This window comes from Salvelinus namaycush, chromosome 10 (assembly GCF_016432855.1).
Source record: "Salvelinus namaycush isolate Seneca chromosome 10, SaNama_1.0, whole genome shotgun sequence".
NCBI lineage: Eukaryota > Metazoa > Chordata > Actinopteri > Salmoniformes > Salmonidae > Salvelinus > Salvelinus namaycush.
Window position 1 is genome coordinate 27570952 of NC_052316.1, and position 23530 is coordinate 27594481.

The 23530-nt window shown below is 42.4% G+C and overlaps 1 protein-coding gene across 1 annotated transcript; it reads right to left on the reverse strand.

Annotated features, from left to right (window-relative positions):
* Nucleotides 1–4638: 4638 nt before the first annotated feature.
* On the reverse strand, nt 4639–19207 carry LOC120054921 (ubiquitin carboxyl-terminal hydrolase 46-like). The gene is made up of 9 exons (XM_039002660.1): nt 18815–19207; nt 17203–17283; nt 16314–16527; nt 15400–15680; nt 14659–14735; nt 10531–10614; nt 10263–10460; nt 10079–10157; nt 4639–7751 (listed from the first exon to the last, which is right to left on the reverse strand). Exons 1-9 carry the CDS (start codon nt 18848–18850, stop codon nt 7650–7652), a joined length of 1152 nt encoding a protein of 383 aa, XP_038858588.1. The 5' UTR covers nt 18851–19207; the 3' UTR covers nt 4639–7649.
* Nucleotides 19208–23530: the final 4323 nt, after the last annotated feature.

A 23530-nucleotide genomic window follows, 5' to 3' on the forward strand; every position in this document is an offset into this window, starting at 1 on the left:
TGGGGCGGTATGTAAATTGGAGTGGGTCTAGGGTTTCTGGGATAATGGTGTTGATGTGAGCCATGACCACCCTTTCAAAGCACTTCATGGCTACAGACGTGAGTGGTATGGGTCGGTAGTCAGTTAGGCAGGTTACCTTAGTGTTCTTGGGCAAAAAACATGTTGGTATTACAGACTCGGACAGGGAGAGGATGAAAATGTCAGTGAAGACACTTGCCAGTTGATCAGCGCATGCTCGCAGTACACATCCTGGTAATCCGTCTGGCCCTGCGGCCTTGTGAATGTTGACCTGTTTAAAGGTCTTACTCACATCAGCTGCGGAGAGTGTCTTACCGGAACAGCTGGTGCTCTCATGCATGTTTCAGTGTTATTTGCCTCGAAGCGAGTATTGTAGTTTAGCTCGTCTGGTAGGCTTGTGTCACTGGGCAGCTCTCGGCTGTGCTTCCCTTTGTAGTCTGTAATGGTTTACAAGCCCTGCCACATCTGATTAGCGTCAGAGCCGATGTAGTACGATTCAATCTTAGTAATCCTTTCGGTTACTGGCTCAACGCTCTTAACCACTAGGCTACCTACTGCCTATTTGTGAGAAAGGTTCAGTGTCAGTGTGATGCTTTCCAATGAAACAGGATGAAACAGCAGCATCATCTGCTAGCCTTCCTATGGTGTTCATTGTGGGTAATTTTGATCTGATTATCCATACAATGCATTCGGAAAGTATTCAAACCCCTTGACTTTTTCCACATTTTGTTGTATTACAGCCTGATTTAACAAATGTACCCCATAATGACAAATCAAATACAGGTTTTAGAAAAGAAAATCATATATTTGAAATATACCATTTACATAAGTATTCAGACCCTTTACTCAGTACTTTGTTGAAGGGAAAGGGGGATACTTAGTCAGTTGTACAACTGAATGGCTTCAACTGAAATGTGTCTTCCGCATTTAACCCAACCCCTCAATCAGAGACGTGCAGGGGGCCGCCTTAATCAACATCCATGTCTTCGGTGCCCAGGGAACTGCCTTGCTCAGGGGCAGAACGACGGATTTTTACCTTGTCAGCTCAGGGATTCGATCCAGCAACCTTTCGGTTACTGGCCCAACGCTCTAACCCCTAGGCTACCTGCCCCTTTGGCAGCAATTACAGCCTCGAGATTTCTTGCGTATGACGCTACAAGATTGCCATACCTGTATTTCTCCCATTCTTCTCTGCAGTTCCTCTCAAGCTCTGTCAGGTTGGATGAGGAGCATTGCTGCACAGCTATACCTCTCTGACCAAGGACCTTCTCCCCCGATCGCTCAGTTTGGCCAGGCGGCCAGCTCTAGGAAGAGTCTTGGTGGTTCCAAACTTCTTCCATTTTAGAATGATGGAGGCCATGGTGTTTTTGCAGACCTTCAATGCTGCAGAAATTATTTGCTACTCTTCCCCAGATCTGTGCCTTGACACAATCCTGTCTCGGAGCTCTACGGACAATTCCTTCAACCTCATGGCTTTGGTTTTTGCTATGACATGCACTGTCAATTTATCTTATATAGACAGGCGTGTGCCTTTCCAAATCATGTCCAATCAATTTAATTTACCACAGGTGGACTCCATTCAAGTTGTAGAAACATCTCAAGGATGATCAATGGAAACAGGATGCACAAGTCTCATAGCAAAGAGTCTGAATACTTATGTAAATAAGGTATTTCTGTTTTTTATTTTTAATACATTTGCAAAAATATTTAAAAAATAGTTTTCACTTGGTCATTATGGGGTACTGTGTGTAGATTGATGAGGGAAAAAATGCATCACTTACCAGATAGCAGGGATTTATGTAATTATTTAATCAGTTATTTAATGGAGTTATTTAATTAGTGATGTGTTTCTTGCCCTTTTGACATTCATCATTAGCATCATTCTGCTGCTACAAAGCTAAATATGCAGATAATTATTATAATTATGTGTAATTACAATAATGCGGCAGATGCAGACACACTCAGGGCTGTAATCATGATGAGGTAGAACCTCTGACCTCACCAACTATGATCTCAGATCAGATCTGGCCTGGCTAGGCACCCTGTTCTGGCTGTTTTCACTGATTCCAGATAACTTGCACTACTTTGCCCTAGTAATGCTCTAATGCCCACAGAGACAAACGGACGGAAGGATGGGCAGACGGACGGACATACACATTTACACAGTCATTCCACATAACTACACACACATACTGTACCCACCCACATTGTTGTCTGTGGCCCTTGAGGGGCACATAACTCGAATTGCTCCAGGGTCGCCGTTGATAAAGGCAGACCCTGGCAGTGACTCCACTCTCCGAGGGTGTCTCAGGGAGAGTTGGGATAAGCAAAAAACACATTTCCAATTCACACATGCGTATTAATACACACTTGTACATGTGTGAAATAGGACAAATTCTTCTACTTCTTCTTATGTGTCGAGCTAAAGGAGCCTGGCTTGCCTACTAGCCCTCTGTACTGCATTGTTTGGCGCAGTGTGCTAGCAACTAGAATACACAGTCGGCTGTCAGAGTGCATTCACTTGATCTGCAGGGAGGGAGAGGGAGGAGAGGATAGAGAGAGAGAGAGAGAGAGAGAGAGAGGGAAGATCCAGTAACAGGAGGAAGAGAGGGTGGAGAAGGGGAGAACAGAGAGGAGTGGATGAGTAAAGAGAGACACTATAAATCCAAAAGTATGTGGACTCTCCTTCAAATTAGTGGATTCGGGTATTTCAGCCACACCTGTTGCTGACAGGTGTATAAAATCGAGCACACAGCCATGCAATCGCCATAGACAAACATTGGCAGTAGAACGGCCTTCCTGAAGAGCTCAGTGACTTTCAACGTGGCACCATCATAGGATGCCACCTTTCCAATAAGTCAGTGAAATTTCCACCCTGCTAGTGTGGCCCCGGTCAACTGTGTGCTGAAGCGCGTAAAAGTCGTCTGTCCTTGGTTGTAACACTCACTACCGAGTTCCAAACTGCCTCTGGAAGCAACATCAGCACCATCATTTTTCATCGCCGCCGTTGGACTTTGGAGCAGAGGAAACGCTTTCTCTGGAGTGATGAATCATGCTTCACCCTCTGGCAGTCCGACAGACGAATCTGGGTTTGGCGGATGCCAGGAGAACGCTACTTGCCACAAATAATTGTTGGTTAAAGGCTGTAAGTAAACATTTCCAGGTAAGGTCTACACCTGTTGGCGCATGTGACAAATAAAGTTTGATTTGATTTGCATAGTGCCAACTGTAAATTTTGGTAGAAGAGGAATAATGGTCAGGGGGTGTTTTTCATGGTTCGGGCTAGGCCCCTTAGTTCCAGTGAAGGGAAATCTTAACGCTACAGCATACAATGACATTCTAGATGATTCTGTGTTTCCAACATTGTGGCAACAGTTTGGGCAAGGCCCTTTCCTGTTTCATCATGACAATGCCCCGGTGCACAAAGCGAGGTCCATACAGAAATGGTTATTCGAGATTGGTGTGGAAGAACTTGACTGGCCTGCACAGAGCCCTGACCTCAACCCTATCGAACACCTTTGGGATGAATTGGAACGAAGACTGTGAGCCAGCATCATTGCCCAACCTCACTAATGTTCATGTTGCTTAATAGAAGCAGCAATGTTCCAACATCAGTGGAAAGTCTCCCAGGATAGTGGAGGCTGCTGTAGCAGCAAAGGGGGGGAAGGACCAACTCCTTATTAATGCCCATGATTTTAGAATGAAATGTTCGACGAGCAGGTGTCCACATACTTTTGGTCATGTAGCGTACGAGTCTTCCAGCATGTCAGAATTGTTTTTCTGTGGGAGAGAATTAACTCAAAGCTGGAGATGATTAGGAGGGTAACTCAATGTCAGAGCTGAGGAAGGACAGTCAGAGTTTACCAACACTGACACACACAAAACAAATACAAGTCTCTGCACACTCAAAAACACTGACAAATGTCCATGTGCACAAACATACGGTACATTCACACAGCCAGGCACATGCACACACACACATATAATACTATAACCCTTGAAACAATCACAATGGCAAACATTGAATAGCCTTTTTCTGATGCAGATGCTACCCCAACGTAAAGACTGTCTGCTAGAACTCATGACGTATTGACTTTAGAATCTACAAGATGTGCTGTCGGGTCAGAACTTCTCTGCAGGCTTCACTAAACACATTCCAATATGAATAAAACAAAGGCATTCCTTCCTCTCCTTTGTGACTGCTGTAATATAGAGCAGATGAAGGTAGGAGAGTAGGAGGATAAAGCAAGGTGTCTAATAGTACAGGAACATTGTCTTTCTCTGTCTCCCCCCCACAGGCTGTTGTTGTCCAGTTTGTTGTGTTCTGTGATGCTGCGTTCATGCACACCCTGCCTGGTAAGCATGATGTGACAGAGGAACTGACAAGCTTGAGAACAAGGAAATGAACTGTGTGTGTGTGTGTGTGACTAAGGGGTAAAGGAAAACAATGACTGTGGAGAATGTGAAAGAACTGGGGTGAACAGAGGTAATGAGAAAAGGAGGAGTGGGTAAAGGAGGAAAAGAGGACAAAGGGAGAATGACTAGCTGGTGAGGGGGTTGAGAACTCTTTGAAAATACAAATACAAAGAACATGACTAACAAAATCTTTGAAAAGCCCAGTGCCTCAGTTAGTCTTTTTATTGAACAGAGGAAAGGGAAATCCAAGAAGTACTCATACTGTGGTTCTCATTAAAGAATATCACTAGTAAAGTGCACTTTCAGTTTACAAACAATTCATTAGAATTGCGAGTTATCTAGTGCCTGGATCTCCCTTTAACTTCTACTCTTATCAAACCAAGCTATAACACTACTTCTCCATCTCTAGGCACTACACCAGAGTCTTGTTATAGATTGATAAGACCACATTGAGTGCATTGACAGAGCTCTTGAGAGAGATGCGTTTAGACAGGTAGCCCAATTCTGATTTTCTTTTCAATAATTGGTCTGAACAAGAGCTGATTTGATTGGTCAAAAGACCAATTTGTGGAAAAATTATCAGAATTGGGCTGCCTGTTTAAAGTTAGTATAACGGTGTGTGCAGAACAATAATTGGAAGATTAGCACACACAATATATCTGCTCATCATAACCCATTTAAAATTCCTCAAACAGTGCTGGCTAGTGTCCTCTTCATCTACCATGGTTCTGTTAAGCCTGTAATGAACAAAACCTCAATGTGACTGACTGATTGTGACTCACCGATTGTGTTACTATTGTGTGATTAATTGGTTATGTGATTGACTGACTGGTTTATTGTAAAGCATCATATTTCTAAACAGGATTTGTTTTTAAGTAACTACTCTCTCTCTCAGTGCTTTAGCTCCTAGGTTGATAAAATATATAGGAAATATGTTTTAGTCTTTTATACATAATGTTTATATACACTTGTATCCTAGCAGAGAAAATAGTGTTCTGTTACAGTTCTTCTCCAGTTTTGCAAGGTCATTAGAGACTCCAGTTTGGCACATATTACTAATCAGACTTCACCAGTTATACTAACAGTAGGAGATAGGCAGTTATGCACCCTCTCACACATTACATAAAATGCTGACTCACATAATAAGGAGAGGGCACAGAAACACACACATAACAACCCAAATCATCTCTATGTCATACTTAGCGAGATGCATTTGAGTCGGTATTCTTCCAGTATCACAGTGAATTCGAGTGCCACAGGATAGTGAGCAGCATTTCTTCTTCATATACCTCTATATGGACCTTTGATATGGTTATAGTCTACAGTACATGGTCCTAACCTTATGGCATGGTAAACCAGCTGTCTCTATGAACCACTGGTCACCTTAACACTAAACACAACTTGTCAGTGTCTGCCAGGCACAGCTTCTAAGTAAAGAACATTGGTTCCAAGTCAAGTACCTAACAATGGGGGGGACAACTATGCAAAATAACAAGGTGTTACAAAAACACATGTAAAGACACCAATATTTCAACATAGGAAGAAGAATAAACAGGAACGTTCTATGTCATCATACCAACATTATGTTGACCGCTGCCCCATAATGCACCTAGCAAAAGAGTTCCACTTCCTTTGATCATCTCACACAGATACACACTACCGACTGGGAGGAGACTAGCTGGTAGAAAGGCAGACCAACATTTAATATCAACATCTATATTTTCTTCAAAGGGAAGTCGACATCTTATCAGCTCACTTGACCTCCTATTGCACCAATCTCACTGTGAGAAACACTCCTTTTCATGATACCTGACAACTGTGGATTATGTGGTTCTTTCAACAGGGTCCAGCTATCCACATGCTTCAAAGTAAAGCTACTAAAGACGTTGTCAACCCCATAGAGCTCTGTATGTATATTACCTACACCAGTGTTTCCCAACTCCGGTCCTCCAGTACCCCCAACAGTACACATTTTAATTGTAGCCCCGGACAAGCACACCTGATTCAACTTGTCAACTAATCATCAAGGCCTCAATGAGTTCAATCAGGAATATTTGTCCAGGGATACAACCAAAATGTGTACCATTGGGTGGTACTCGAGGACCGGAGTTGGGAAACACTGACCTACCGGACTCAGTGAGGGGGAAGATGTTACATACAGAACAAGACAAGATGGCGTCTAGATGAGTCAAGCCCTGAGACACAATCTCCTACACCTACCAGCAGTCAACATTATAACATTAGAAATAAATAAGAGCAATAAATAGCGTTTTACAAAACAGGGATTAAACAGAAACCAAACTAGTCTAGAGACTAGTAGAGATGTAGTTTGTGTCAGTGAGTGACTATGTTCTAGAGTGGTGGCTGGATCATAACATGGTTATAACTTGGGAGAGGAGCATTAGGGCCTGGGCCATTCTCTATGTTAGAGGACGGGAGCAGCAGACAGAGCTACATGCATCCTGGTCTTCTGTAGAACTACAATATCTCAGCATTACAATGAATAGGTTTGGCTTGGTCACAACTCAAGTCAACTTGAATCTACACCAGCTCAAACAGTGAACACCGAAACATGCAGTTCAGCAACACTAGATGCATAGACCCTCTTTCAACTAGTTTATATCTCTCCCTAAATCTTCCATTCCATCCCAGCTCTAGCCATTCCCCAGGTAGAAGACATCTATGGGCTGGACATTGTAAATATAAGGTCACGGAATAACCCTACTAAAAGTATTTATGAACTTATGACATTACATGAAAATAGACATACTATACAGATATACAAATAATACAATCTTCTTTCCCATAGCAGTCTGTACCTGTATCAGCCCAGCCAGCTCTGTATGCCAGGCAGACCCAGGGAGAGTGACCCATGGTGGGTCTTCAGACCTCCAGACCTGGCCCCATGCGGAGACAAAGGGCATCACACACCAGCCCGTTGTAGCTTCTTTATGTTTCCTGCTCCTTGTTGTTGTGACTGTTTGTTTTTGTTGTTGTTGTTGTTCTAAAGTGCTGTCCAGATGCTGAAGGACAAAAAGCAGTTTACACAGTCTTCCCAGCATGCTGAACGCAGGGAGGGAGAGAATGGGGTTATGGGAAATGAACTCCAGGCAGACCCAGGGAAGGCAGTGAGACAGGGAATGGCGTTGGCACACGACTCAGAGAGGGGTCAGAGTTCCAATACTTCTCTCTCTCTGGCTGGGTGTTTATTCCAGTTACTCCCTGGACTGATAGAAGAGGATGTATCCAGACTCTGAGTTCTTGGAGATGTCTGACGTCAACCCATAGAACTCTTCGATGGCCTGGGCATCGATTTTCTGAGCAAACCAGAGAGTGAGACAACAAATGATGAAACATTCTGTATCAGCCATATAAACAGGTCTGATGGCCAACAAACATCGGTAATTGACAGTTAATTAACATAAACACATTTAGCATCTCCTGGCTTCCACACACAGCCTACAAGCCACTGATGCAGATCTTTGGAACATCTACATTTTAAAGTCTAATACATCAATGTAGTATAGCCAACACCTTCACAATAAATCATTATTTAATTTAGATAGGTCTAAAGAAACATGATATGAAGAAAATGTATTTTATTTCAGAAGAATAGAATAGCATACTCTTCATTGTCCTTACGTTAGGTCCTGATCTGGCTATACCGTATGGCTGTGGGCTACACTAGTTAATTTAGCAGACAAGATTTGCTTAAATATCGTGGCATTATTTTATATTATAGTATGACGAATACAATTGAACCAAGCTGAATAAAATGGAAAGAATATTTTCTCCAATTGATTTGAGGGAGTGAGCACATGCGGCTATTCTGTGTTGAGCAGATAAATAAATAATTTTTTCTTAATTTAGAGTTATTAATGTAACATTAGTTGTTCTACAAACGTTGGGCTATATGTTTGGATGTTTAATACATTGTAAAGCTGCATGATGCGACTCTAATGATGATTTGAAAAATGTATGAGCTCTGGCATGAGCTCCGCTTTGTTTTTTGCGCAGGCTGTACACACTTCATCAGTCTCTCATTCACAATTACAATTTGACAAGCACTTGATAATGCCTCGAATTTCCCGGCGGCATCCCCTTTGTGTGGCCGTAATGCCCCCTAAAACAATCCATGCCTTTTGCAGCCAGTGGCCGTTGTGCCCTTGGGCTGAATATAATAATTATAATTCCCATCTCCCGGAGTACTGCGTGCTCCGAAGCACCTCTCACTCACATGGTTCTCCATCACGTGATCGGGTCTTTCTCACAGGCTACAAGTGAAGACAGACACATCGGGGACGCAACTGCGCGTATCCTCATCCAATTCCGAGGTGCATATTGAAGATATTGGAAGAACTGTCCACATTTACTTTTCGTCAGCCAACAAGATGAGTAGGCCTAACGAACAACAAAAGCACTAGCCTATGTCAATCTACTATCCCCATAGAACAAAAGTAGACCTATTTTATTCTGTGCGAGAAATAAATAATCCAAACATAGTCTGGGACAGTTGTGGGATGCGATAGATCCCAAATGAATATACCTACTAGCATCAAAAAAAAAGTTATGCAATGAGGCTGACGTAACAGAAGAGAACGTTTAGCTTAAAATGTTGATACTCTATTAGGCTATTTCTTCACATTATAAGCGCAGCAATGCGCACATTGCAGTAGGCTATAAGTGCGAACCTTCCATTAGCGGGAAAACACCATTATCAAAAGTAACCACAAATGTGATTATGCATGTAATGCTTTTATTATAAAGGTGCATTTTTATGGTGAAAATGATCTTCGACAAAGTTGAAACGCTGCTTATGTATGCCAGTTAGGCTCTACACCCCTTGTAAAGTGGATTAATGTGCTTCATTTTAAGAAGTTATTTGGCCACTTTAGTTGTGATACCAACCATATCAAAACATATAGGCCTATGGGTTAGTCTACATGAGGTGTGCGACAATGATACGAAAAAGTCACACAAAAAAAGGCATTGTTTCTTGTCTTACGTTGGGCATCATTCACAAGTGATAATATATAATTCACAAGTGATAGGCTAATAATTGTCATCCATCAGACTATTCTTAATTTAATTTTGTCTTCAAATATACTAAATAATATATGTGTGGAATTTGTTTTGATTTAGGGGAAGGGGAAAAGATAAATGTCGTCTATGCACTTAAATAGCGAATGGAGGACGCTTTTCCGTGGTTCATTTTCATGCCAGCCAGGTAGGCTAGACTCCTGCTGTTAAGATAAGCAATGTGCTTATATGAAATATGAATAAATATAGTAGGCCTAGCCTATAGAAAGCTGATGGGGTCCTCCTCTTTTTAATAGAGGCCACCGCTCTCGTTTTCTCACGCAATTGCACAGCCTATAGAAATGTGGAGCAACATGAGCTCATGAAGTGTTTGATTAGATTTTCAATTACATTTACATTGATGTCAGAGTGATTAGAGGGACAATAGAGTGCTGAGTATCAGGCAGTTAGCAAGTTTGGTAGGCTACTAATGACCATCAGCAGCATCAGAGCTTGGAGAAGCCTAATTACCATGACTAAACGGTCACGTGGAATTTGACTGCCTTCATGACCGCCGGTGTGGCGGTAATACAGTCACCATAACAACCCTAACTGAGACACACACCTCCACGATGTCATCATCAAACAGCAGCCAGAAGCCATGACTCTTCACTATGGTGATGTAGTGTCCTCTGTTGGGTCCACTGAGGAAGAAAGAAGGGGAAGCAGTGATATGAGAATAATATGGTGTCTATAGGTACAGTACATTTCAGTTTGGATACAATGTCTTGTGTGTGTGTGTGGCCTACCTGCCACAGTGGACGACCACAGCGACCAGGTCGTACATGCGGTCGAGGTTGACAGAGTCTCCAGAGGTGTTGAAGAGGCGTAGTTCCAGAGGGAAGACAACGCGATAGGACAGTTTGGTGTATCGGTGCAGCTGCTCCATGTACTTAAATCGCTTCAGGTGCAGGGCCAGGATCATAGGCAGCTTCTTCACACGCATCCTATAGGGACACACAGAGGAGTTATACACAGACTGACACACACACAGACAGACAGACAGTGTGTACTGACCGTTTCTGGGCCTCCTGCTTGCTGCAGCATGCCTCACAGTAGTATTTGTATTCACTGCACAAGGTCTCTGTGTTACTGAAGTCCCTGGGGAACACAACACACAGAGGGGACTGTGTCAGTCAGGCTGATACACAGAGTAGAGGATGCTACAGCAGGGTTGGCAAGTGTACAATAGTTCTAGTTGAGAAAGGTAACAGGTACAATGCCTTCAGAAAGTGTTCACACCACTTGACTTTTTCCACATTTGTTGTGTTGCAGCCTGAATTTAAAATGGATTAAATAGAGATTTTTGTCACTGGCCTTCACACCATAGCCCATAATGGCAAAGTGAAATTATGTTTTTCAATTTCTTTTAACAAATTAATACATTTTTTAAAGCTGAAATGTCTTGAGTCAATAAGTATTCAACCCCTTTGTTATGGCAAGCCTAAATAAGTACAGGAGTAAAAATGTGCTTAACAAGTCACTCAATAAGTTGCATGGACTCACTCTGTGTGCAATAATAGTGTTTAACATGATTTTTGAATGACTACCTCATCTCTGTACCCCACACATTCAGATCATTGTAAGGTCTCTTAATGGAGCAGTGAATTTCAAACACAGACTCAACCACAAAGACCAGGGAGGTTGTCCAATGCCTCACAAAGAAGGGCACATATTGGCAGAAATTGAATATCCCTTTGAGTATGGTGAAGTTATTACACTTTAGATGGTGTATCAATATATACAACGATACAGGCGTCCTTCTTAACTCAGTTGCCGGAGAGGATGGAAACCGCTCAGGGATTTCACCATGAGGCCAATAGTGACTTTAAAACAGTTAAAGAGTTTAACGGCTGTGATAGGAGAAAACTGAGGATGGGTCAACAACATTGTAGTTACTCCATAATACTAACCTAATTGACAGAGTGAAAAGAAGGAACCCTGTACAAAATAAAAATACTCCAAAGCATGCATCCTGTTCGCAACAAGGCACTAAAGTAATACTGCTAAAAATGTGGCAAAGCAATTCAGTTTTTTTCCTGAATACAAAGTGTTGTTTGGCAAATCCAATACAACACAATACTGAGGACCACTCTCCATATTTTCAAGCAGAGTGTTGGCTGCATCATGTTATGGATATGCTTGTAATCGTTACGGACTGGGGAGTTTTTCAGGATAAAAATAAACTGAAATAGCTAAGCACAGGTAAAATCCTTGAGGAAAACCTGGTTCAATCAGCTCACTGGGAGATGAATTCACCTTTCAGCAGAACAATAACCTAAAACACAAATCTAGACTGGACTTGCTTACCAAGAAGCCAGTGAATGTTCCTGAGTGGCCGAGTTACAGTTTTGACTTAAATTTGCTTGAAAATCTATGGCAAGACATGAAAAATGATTGTATAGCAATGATCAACACAACCAATTTCACAGATCTTGAAGAATTTTGAAAATAATAAATGGGCAAATATTTTACAATCCAGGTGTGCAAAGCTCTTAGAGACTTACCCGGAAAGACTCACAGCTGTAATCAATGCCAACGTTGATTCTAACATGTATTGACACACACAGGGGGTTGAATACTTATCTAATCAAGATACACGGAGTGGACAAAACAATAGGAACACCTTCCTAATATTGAGTTGCACCCCTTTTTTCCCTCAGAACAGCCTCAATTCGTCGGGGCATGGACTACCAGGTGTCGAAAGCGATCCACAGGGATGCTGGCCCATGTTGACTCCAATGCTTCTCACAGTTGTGTCAAGTTGGCTGGATGTCCCTTGGGTGGTGGCCCACTCTTGGTACACATGGGAAACTGTTGAGCGTAAAATACTAAGCAGCGTTGCAGTTCTTGACACATTCAAACCGGTGCTCCTGGCACCTAATACCATACCCCGTCGAAAGGCACTCAAATATTTTGTCTTGCCCATTCACCCTCTGAAGGGGACACACACAATCCATGTCTTCTTCTTCTTATTATTATTGTGTGGATTTTTATGGCAGTTGGCAACCAACTTTAAGATGCATTACTGCCAACAACTGGACTGGAGTGTGGACCAGAGACAGGGAAGGTCTAAATCCTACCCAATATTATTGTGTATACTAAATACTACATCCCCTGAAGATTTCCCCAGCAGTTCACTTAATCTTGACCATATTCTTGACCACCTTAATCTTAACCATTACTCCTCAAATCTAATAACAATCACTTATTTTCCCTCCCATATTTCTGTCACTGAAATAGAACGTGTTCCACTGTCTCCATCTCCTACTAACAATGATCACACCTCCCAGTCGGATGTTTCACCACCAATTTCAATGTACTATTGAGCCTTGTGTGTCCCAGTCTTGTGACTACACTTTCCTCCCTTCTCTCTCGGCCTGATGACCTCCTTGCCCCCACCTTTTCATGAATCTTATACAGGTGTCTTCCTTTTGCCAGCAGCATACCACCCTGCATCCCACTGCTGGCTTGCTTCTGAAGCTAAGCAGGGTTGGTCCTGGTTGATCCCTGAATGGGAGACCAGACGCTGCTGGAAGTGGTGTTGGAGGGCCAGTAGGAGGCAGCCTTTCCTCTGGTCTAAAAAAAAAAATATCCCAATGACCCAAAGCAGTGATTGGGAACATTGCCCTGTGTAGGGTGCCATCTTTCGGATGGGATGTTAAACGGGTGTCCTGACTTTCTGTGGTCACTAAAGATCCCATGGCACCGGGTGATAACCCTGGTGTCCTGGCTAAATTCCCAATCTGGCCCTCATACGGTCACCTAACCATCCCCAGCTTACAATTGGCTTATTCATCTGTAACTATTACCCAGGTCGTTGCTGTAAATGAGAATGTGTTCTCAGCCAAATTACCTGGTAAAATAAGGGTTTCAAAAACTCTTGCCATTTGTTTTTAACCACTATTTTCATCAACCCCTTGGCTTCTGCTTTACTGATTGACAATTCCAACATTAGGATGTTCAACAGCCTGCTTGGCAATAACATCCACCTCCTCATTCCCCTCTACTCCCACATGAGCTGGTACCCAGAGGAACATCACAAATACACCCCATCTGTCTCACCCTATACAAGCACAGCAAAACCTCATACAATACATCCTGTCTACCATGAGATACAAAATAATTTGAGCTCATCAGTGCTGCACAGGAGTCAAGAGCAGATGACTACCCTGTCTGGTCTCATCTCCTCCACCCACTCTGCAGCCAGGAGTATGGCCATCAACTCCATTGTGTAAACAGATAAATGATCTGTTGCTCTTTTCATCACTGCCACCTTAGTCAGGAACACTAAAAGCTGCACCTGTCCTCCCTGTTTAATGTTCCTTAGACACATATGTGAATATATTCAAGAAAACATAGTATTGTGTCCCTAAAATGTTCACTTACAACTGAATCTACTCCTTCCTCAACATCTTTTACCCTCTCAAGCAACCCTAGATCTCTCACTGGCTGAGGGAGACACCAAGGTGGGATAGTAGGAAGAACCACAGAGGGGCTAAACTCCCTCCCAAACAACCCCATCTCTATCGCCATGCCATTGCTGAACCACCCAAAACTTGTATTCAGATTTAGTTCATGTTACCAGCACTCTAGGAGTACCTTTTTAGTAGGATGTGTAACCATGTGTCCTTGTAGATTTACCCAATATGTCATGGTCAGCTGAAGTCTTCTTAACTTTAACGGCATCTCTCCCAACTCTACGTGCATTCCTGCCACCCGGGAGGCCGTGAGTGCCCACAACATATTCTTAGGACTTGGGCCTGGACAATCCACGTCTCAATTGTCTCAAGGCTTAAAAAATCCTTCTTTAACCTGTCTCCTCCCCTTCATCTACACTGATTGAAGTGGATTTAACAGGTGACATTAATAAGAGATCATTGCTTTCACCTGGTCATTCTGTCATGGAAAAATCAGGTGTTCCTAATATTTTGTATACTCCCAGTGTCTATTAGTATTACATTTTTTATATATATATATATATATATATATATTTTTTTTTACAAATGTTTGAATTTTTCTTCCACTGACATGAGTATTTTGTGTAGATCGTTTACAAAAAATGACAATTAAATCCATTTTAATCTCACCTTGTAACACAACAAAAGGGGTGTGAATACTTTCCTAAGGCACTGTAAATATTACCTGAGACAGTGTGTTATTGATGTATTCTGCTCTACGTCCACAGAAAGATCCAGAAAGTCCTCATCTTTGCTGCTGACCTGCCACATACACAGAGACAGGGAGAGAGACAGACAGAGAGATGAGATGAATCAGTGCACTGGCCTCTTTACGGGCTGAAAGGCACTGATGCTGCCCTGTTCCGAGACCAGCTCACACGCTGGCACACGAGATGAGAGAGCAGGTCTCTTTGATGTGTTGTGATAGGGTTGTAAGGATGTATCAGTGAGAAGCTGAGTGCCTGTAGCGTGATGAAGACAATTGTTAGGGGCCAATCTCTGCCTTCCTCCCTCTGCTCTTCCGCTCTGAGAGTGGCATAATGGGAGGCCGGTGACACAGCCTTTGGGAGCTGTGTGGAGGATCTCTGTCAGAGCTCAGCTCACAATCTCCTCATCTCCTCCTTCATTACAGACAGAGCTAATCCCTCTGTGGGACGCAGGGAGGGAGGACAGGGACAACACTCACAGGGATTCAGAGGAACAGATGGATTGTTAGGGTACTGACAAAGCATTACCAACACTGCTGAGGAAGGGTCTTGGGGGTTGAGTAAAAAAGCAAGACACACATTTGTGGACTGTAAGGAAAATGGATCAATAAAGTATTCTTACATAAGTGTTTATGTCTCACATGACTTGGTGGAATTAGGACCACTATCAGAGAACATAAAACCCACTACCACAGAAACAACGGCCCTGATGGACTCACCGTCTCACAGTTGAGGCAGCGCGTCTCATTGGTCAACGTGCCCTGGAAGATGTCATGCACCCAGGTGGGCTCCGTGGTCTTGTTCTCAAGCTCGGTCTCCGTGGTGATGGCCGTTCCGTTGTTCTTGAGGCGTCCGTTCTGCTTCTCCTGCTTCTTCTCCTCCAGCAGGATGTCTGCCACTGTGTTCAGCTTCTTCTCCTCCAGCAGGATGTCTGCCACTGTGTTCAGCAGGTAGTTGAGGAACTCATGGGCGTCCTGCTGCATGTAGTTATCAAACAGGTCTGTAGGGGGAGACACAGGACAGGGGCTGTTAGGGCAACACTTGGAGGGTCTGTGTGGAGATGTGGTCAGTCAGTCGACAGTCGTGTTCAAGGTGAATCAGGGCACATTGATGCACATGGACACACATAAATCAGATACGTGTGTGAAAAGTGAAAGTGGAGAGAGAGAATGTGAAAGTGAGAATGAAAGAGAGAAGGCAGCTGACCAGTCCCTAGTCCACACAGAGATGTTCATTGTTCATTCATAGAGAGTGCTTCCTGGAGTCAGACTACTGAGAACAATCTGCCTCTATTCTAGTTCCATGCTCTGAATGACCTTACCGCCACCACAACATGCACCTGCCCCTTCACCCGACAGTGACAACCACCTGACAAAAACACTTCCACTGCCCCTCTAGCCCTATCCCTACCCTCAGCTCAAAACATGCCTATCTGAGCTGAAAACTTGATTCAAGACAACTGGTCTCAGCAGTCTTGACTTACTACCAACACCAATCATATGGCAGGTTTAAGCTATATAACATGGTAGCTATGATGGTATAGTCCTCTAGTTGATTTGTCCCTAGGCTCAGCCCTCTCCCACTCAGTCCAGGGCAGACTGATTGTATTTAGGTTTGGTGTAGTCTGTCTCACCATTCTCCTTGCGCAGGCGTGAGATGAACTTCTTGGGCGGGATGACTCCCACCTTTTTCTTCTGGGTGGTGATGCTGTGGAAGAGGTCTGCCAGACACGTGAGCAGGTTCTCCTTCTTTTTCTGCTGGGCCTTGTAGGCCAGCACGTTCTCCCGGAAGGGCCGGCAGAAGTACAGGGCCTGAAGCACCGAGTTACAGTAACAAGTGTTCCCAAACTGAAGGTCCACCCCGGCAGGGACAAACAGAAAGAGAGAGGGGTGAGATTCTTATGAGTGTGTTTGAGGAACGGTAAACTTAAGATTGTAAACATGGAGAAAAGATGCAAGCAGCATGACCGTAACCTCCAACAGAGACTGTTTGTATACACAAGGAGAGATGTGTTCTTACTAGGGATGCAAAATTCCGGGAACTTTCAACAAATTCCATGGTTTTCCAGAAATCCTGGTTTGAGGATTCCGGATTTCCTGCTTATTCCCTTCCGATTCCGGGAATCTTCCAACCGGGATTTCAGGAAAAACAGGGAAGTTATTGAAAGTTCCAGGAATTTTGCTAACCTAGTTCTTAGACCTAAATATTATATAAGAGCCAGATAGATTAATGAATATAAAGCAGCCACACTCTGCTTTGAGTATCAACAATCTCCCTCTGAAGGGTTGGCAAACAAACTAGTTTGTAACAGAAGCTCCTCAAAGATAAAAAATTTTGCTAACTGAAATAAAATAGCAGTGAAACAGACAAAAAACAACCTGCTTCTAATACAAAGCGTCAACACCAATCACCTGTCCAATGGGAAACATAACTCAGTAGTGACCTAGTGGACAGCTTGTTCTAAAAAGGACGCCAGTGTTTTTAATGATCATCCAGAAGGTGACCGAGTGAATGACACTTACGTTGACCAATCCAAAGTAGTGTTCGTTGATTGGGAACTGCTCCGGACCAATGTCTTTCTCCAGAGCAGAGGCATTTGTGCCCTAAGGGAGACCAGAGAGAGAACACGAGCTCTAATGTGCACTGTCAAACATCCTTATTATGCATGAAATAGGCTACACATCATCATCTGGAGTGTCCCACTCACACGTGTCTGTTCTATCTCCTGGAAGTCATCTTGGCAACTATATAGCAGGGAACTGACAAACCAAAACCTCTTTATAGAGGTCACATGCTGCACATGTCTATGTTTCACATAATAGCCTAACCTTTGCTTCAGATAAATGCCTAGATTATTTCTGACATTGACTGGCAGTCAACTCCAGCCTTTTATGGCTTTCATAAAGCTCGCAGTTTCCCATCACAAACACAAACCTTGCTTATTCATACTACTGGAAGTCAGGAATCCTTTGGTTTCATCGTCTGAGAAACTCAGTACCAACCTCTTAACTGGGGGTGGGGGGGGGGATAAGTAGGCCTATTACAATGTAAAGATTCAAGAGCATTTAACATTCTCAGAGTGTAGAGACAGGCCACTTATCTCCTGACAGAGCCCATTGACTAACCAGAGCTCAGAGGTTCCAGATGAAGCAGTGGCTTTGTTGAGAGATTTTTGCTAAAGTTGCTTAAGTCTTTAAATCACTGTCATTTTCTCTCAGTCAAAGCAGAACAGAATACTTTGCTTTGTTGTCTCTGATATTCATTTTGACTGAGTTCTCAAGCTTCACTTTCTCATACTTACGCACGTTCTCACACACACACACACACACACACACACACACACACACACACACACACACACACACACACACACACACACACACACACACACACACACACACACACACATATCCCCAAAGATACATGAAGTGTTTTATCAAACTAGACAACATACACTTGCTTGTCTCATCTAAATAATACTGTTCAATCAAAGCATACAAACATTAGTACAAAGGAGAAAAACAACAAAGACCAGATGATAACAATATAGGTCCATCCCTTCATCACTAATCAAATGCTCTGTCACAATAACACTACTGCACTTTAAAACTTGACACTTTCCTCAAGTTTTTAATCTTTATCAACTGCCAGATTCAATAAACACATTCCATTTTGTGGCGGTGATGTTAGTAAAAAAGGGTAACACTTTACATTATTGTCCTTATTAATGTGTAGACTAAATATTCATGCACAGTGCAACAACTAGGAGTATTATAATTACTTGTTACATTGTACTTAGGCCTAATTACAGTTATAATGGCTTACGAATGTAAAGTGTGATATAGGGACCTTCTAGATCACGTGTCAAACTCATTCCAGGGAGGGCAGATTGTCTGGGGGTTTGCTCCACCCTTGTACTTGATTGATGATTCATTCAAGATAGAGCTACATTTCCGAAATGTAGGAACCTTTCGCACCCTTTGCATCCCCGTCAAGCAAGGACCGGTGGATTGATTGCTACCGCCGATCAGCTCGAGCCCCCAGGAGGATTTCGACCATGACCCTCTCTCATCGTCATTACACAAGGTTCCCAACAGTGACTGAAGCAGTCAATATAGCGGTTTGGCTACTTACCATATTACAAATGGAGGCGATATTTCTGACAGTCATTTAGTTTACAGGGTCCCCCTCACCGTCATATTTACAAAATAAAAATGTTTCAATGCAGGACGATACTGAGAAAAGATTCAGCTAATTCGCAGCTAGAGGCCAGACTTCAACCCCACTCCCCAGGCGTAAAAAACAGGCAATGAATGTTTGGACTAGAGACCAATCAGCACGGAATAAAAAATAAAGCAACATTTAACGCTGTTTTCACTTCATTATCGCAGAATACTACCGTATAATTTATCTAAAATAACAGATGAGAGAGTAGTAAACACACGAAGTTGCGTCAGGTTGATAGCAACGGATTACAAACACTGGGCTATAATATGAACGATTACAACAAGCAGCTACGTAACGCAATGTTCAACCCGCCCATCACAAATAAACTACTACCGCATTGCAAGCGATTGGAGCCCTCTGCTGTTTGATTGGCATAACAGACAGACTAATCGGATTGGGTTTTGCATGAAGCAATGGATTTTGGAAGTTGTAGTGGACAGTTAGCACTAGTGGACAGTCGAGAACTAGTGGACAGTCACTGATTCATCATTTACTTGCACCAAATATTCACGTCACATTTTACACCAACGTTTGGACGGACATATATTTTCCAGCAGTGTTGCCATGTTCTCGGTTTTTTGACACATTGTGCCATTTTGAAAACGATGTCACGGGTAAAAAGCTATAGGTCACCAGTAGCGGGTATTTTGGCTATTTCTAAGTTGCACCGCAGCCGCCATGGCGTTTCTCTTAAAAAATACACATTTAACTGTGACCTGCTGCTTACTGTGAGGCAGGCTGTTGGAGACTCCTATGGTAGGTACATCTACAGCTCATCCCTTGGCAGTAGTACTGTATATTACTTGATCACTGACCTCAACCCAGAGTCTCTCAGAGGGTTCACAGTCAGCCCACTAACACCCTTATCAGATCACAGCAAAATCACAGTCTACCTGAACAGAGCAATACTCAATCATGAGGCATCAAAGCCTAAGGAACTATACAAAATTAAGAAATGCTATAGATGGAAGGAAAGTAGTGTAAAAACCTACCAATTTTTGGGGGGGCTACAACGAATTCAATCCCCTTTACACAACTTCCTGGACAAAACATTTCACTGTAATAATGAAGGTGTAAACTTGGCAGTAGAAAGCCTAAACAGTATATTTGACCTTTCAGCTTCTCTATCAAATCTAAACATTTCAAGCAGACAACCTAAGAAAATGAACAACAATGACAAATGTTTTGATGAAGAATGCAAAAACCTAAGAAAGACATTGAGAAACCTATCCAAACAAAAACATAGAGAACCAGAAAACCTGAGTCTACACCTTCACTATGGTGAATTACTAAAACAATACAGAAATACACTATGGAAAAAGAAGGAACAGCACGTCAGAAATCAGCTCGATGTAATTGAAGAATGCATACAGTGGCTTGTGAAAGTATTCACCCCCCTATTCACCCCCATTTTTCCTATTTTTTTGCCTTACAACCTGGAATTAAAATATATTTTTTGGGGGAGGGGGGGGGGGGGGGGGGGGTTTGTATCATTTGATTTACACAACATGCCTACCACTTTGAAGATGCAAAATATTTTTTCTTGTGAAACAACTATTCATCCCCCCAAAGTCAATACTTTGTAAAGCCACCTTTTGCAGCAATTACAGCTGCAAGTCTCTATGGGATATGTTGGGATACCGCTTGCTTGGTGGGATACCTCTATGGGATACCGCTTGCTTGGTGGTGCCCCTTGCTTAGTGGAGTTGCAGACTCTGGGGCCTTTCAGAACAGGTGTATATATACTGTGATCATGTGACAGATTATGTGACACTTAGATTGCACAGAGGTGGACTTTATTTAACCAATTATGTGACTTCTGAAGGTAATTGGTTGCACAATATCTTATTTAGGGGCTTCATAGCAAAGGGGGTGAATACATATGCACTCACCACTTTTCCGAATTTTTTGAAACAGGTTATTTTTTATTTCTCTTCACCAATTTGGACTATTTTGTGTATGTCCATTACATGAAATCCAAATAAAATCCATTTAAATTACAGGTTGTAATGCAACAAAATAGGAAAAACGGCAAGGGGGATGAATACTTTTGCAAGGCACTGTAGAATCTAACCACTTCTGGGAAAAAATGGAACACACAAAACAAACAACACAAATAGTTATCTTTCCAATCTTTTTGGCTCCATAACAAAGAACAAACAGCAAAAACATATATATGATCAATTACAAATCTTAGAATCAGCTATTAAAGACTACCAGAACCCACTGGATTCTCCAAATACATTGAATGAACTACAGGACAAAATACAAACCGTCCAACCAAAAAAGGCCTGTGGTGTTGATGGTATCTGACATGAAATGATAAAATATACAGACAACAAATTCCAATTGGCTATACTTAAACTCTTTAACGTCATCCTCAGCTCTGGCATCTTCCCCAATATTTGGAACCAAGGACTGATAACCCCAATCCACAAAAGTCGAGACAAATTCTGACCACAATAACTACCGTGTGATATGCGTCAACAGCAACCTTGGGAAAATCCTCTGCATTATCATTAGCAGACTTGTACATTTCCTCAGTGAAAACAATGTACTGAGCAAATGTCAAATTGGCTTTGTACCAAATTACCGTATGACAGACAATGTATTCACCCTACATACACTAATTGACAAACAAACAAACAAACAAACAAACCAAAACATAGTCAAAGTCTTCTCATGCTTTGTTGACTTCAAAAAAGCTTTTGACTTAATTTGACATGAGGGTCTGCTATAAAATTGATGGAAAGTGGTGTTGGGGAAAAAACATACGACATTATAGAATCAATGTACACAAACAACAAGTGTGCGGTTAAAATATGCAAAAAACAAACATTTCTTTCCACAGGGCTGTGGGGTGAGACAGGGATGCAGCTTAAACCCCACCCTCTTCAATATATATATCAACGAATTGGCGAGGGCACTAGAACAGTCTGCAGCACCCGGCCTCACCCTACTAGAATCTGAAGTCAAATGTCTACTGTTTACTTGTCACGTTCTGACCTTAGTTCTTTTGTTATGTCTTTGTTTTAGTATGGTCAGGGCGTGAGTTGGGTGGGTTGTCTATGTTCGTTTTTCTATGTTGTGTTTTGCGTTTGGCCTGGTATGGTTCTCAATCAGAGGCAGGTGTCGTTAGTTGTCTCTGATTGAGAATCATACTTAGGTAGCCTTTTTCCACCTGTGTTTCGTGGGTGATTATTTTCTGTTCTGTGTTTTGTATTTTCACCGTTCAGGACTGTTTCGTTTCATTCTTGTGTTTTGTTGTTTTTGTTCGAGTGTTCGTTTTTATTAAAAGAGATAATGAATACTTACCACGCTGCACCTTGGTCCTCCTCTCTTTCTCCCAACGACGAACGTTACATTACTGATGATTTGGTGCTTCTGTCCCCAACCAAGGAGGGCCAACAGCAGCGCCTACAGTAGATATTCTGTACAGATTCTGAGACCTGGGACCTGATAGTAAATCTGGGTAAGACAAAAATAATGGTGTTCCAAAAAAGGTCCAGTTGCCAGGACCACAAATACAAATTCCTTCTAGACACCATTACCCTAGAGCAGGTATTTCCAAACTGGGGTACACGTTTTATTCACATTTTCAAACAGTCCATTTGTATTTTCTAACGGGGCTATACATTTGGTAGAGTTTTTTTTCTCACCTGAGTAGCCTCGTTTCACTGCCAAAAATAAAATGAAACCATCTCGTGTTCAGCGAAATCATAACACAATGTCAAATACAGGTAGCCAAGTCAAATTATTAACATCCAATCACATTAACCAGTACTCTCTTGCGAGAATTCCACTAATGGTCCATATGTAGCCAAATGTAGCTGCTGCTGATGTTGGTATCTGTACTCGATGGCGCAAAAGCCATGATAGGGAGACATAGCGGAGTGGTAACGCGCATGCAAGCAGTTGCTCCCGACGCCACTTGGGTACACTGCAGCATCAACCGAGAGACTCTTGCTGCCATTGGAATGCCTGACAGCTTGAAAGACATTTTGGACACTACAGTGAAAATGGTTAACTTTGTTAAAGCAAGTCCCCTGAACCCTCATGTATTTTCTACACTATGCAATGATATGGCCAGCGACCATGCAATACTTTGCCCCTTAAAGTTTTCTTTATTGACCATAATTTTCACTTGTCTGACCACTTGCATGATGACGAGTTTCTCACACGACTGGCCTATCTGCGTGATGTTTTTCCTCGCCTGAATGATCTTAATCTTGGGACTCTCCGCAACTATATTCAATGTGCGAGACGAAATTGAGGCTATGATTAAGAAGAATCCAGCCTTGGCAAATCACGCTGTTAAGACACTGATGCACTTTGCAACCACGTACCTACAGTTGAAGTCGGAAGTTTACACACACTTAGGTTGGAGTCATTAAAACTCGTTTTTCAACCACTCCACAAATTCCTTGTTAACAAACTATAGTTTTGGTAAGTCAGGTAGGACATCTACGTTGTGCATGACACACGTAATTTTTCAAACGATTGTTTACAGACAGATTATTTCACTTATAATTCCCTGTATCACAATTCCAGTGGGTCAGAAGTCTACGTACTGTACACTAAGTTGACTGTGTCTTTAAACAGCTTGGAAAATTCCAGAAAATT

Bases quoted from the DNA above. Each gene is read 5' to 3' on its own strand.
- LOC120054921 (XM_039002660.1), bottom strand. From the start codon at position 18,850: ATGACTGTCAGAAATATCGCCTCCATTTGTAATATG. The intron at 10,461-10,530 runs GTCAGTACACAC...GTGTCCCTATAG, and splicing joins AAGCAGGAGGCCCAGAAACG to GATGCGTGTGAAGAAGCTGC. The intron at 7,752-10,078 runs GTGTGTGTCTCA...TGGTTTGCTCAG, and splicing joins TTGATGATGACATCGTGGAG to AAAATCGATGCCCAGGCCAT.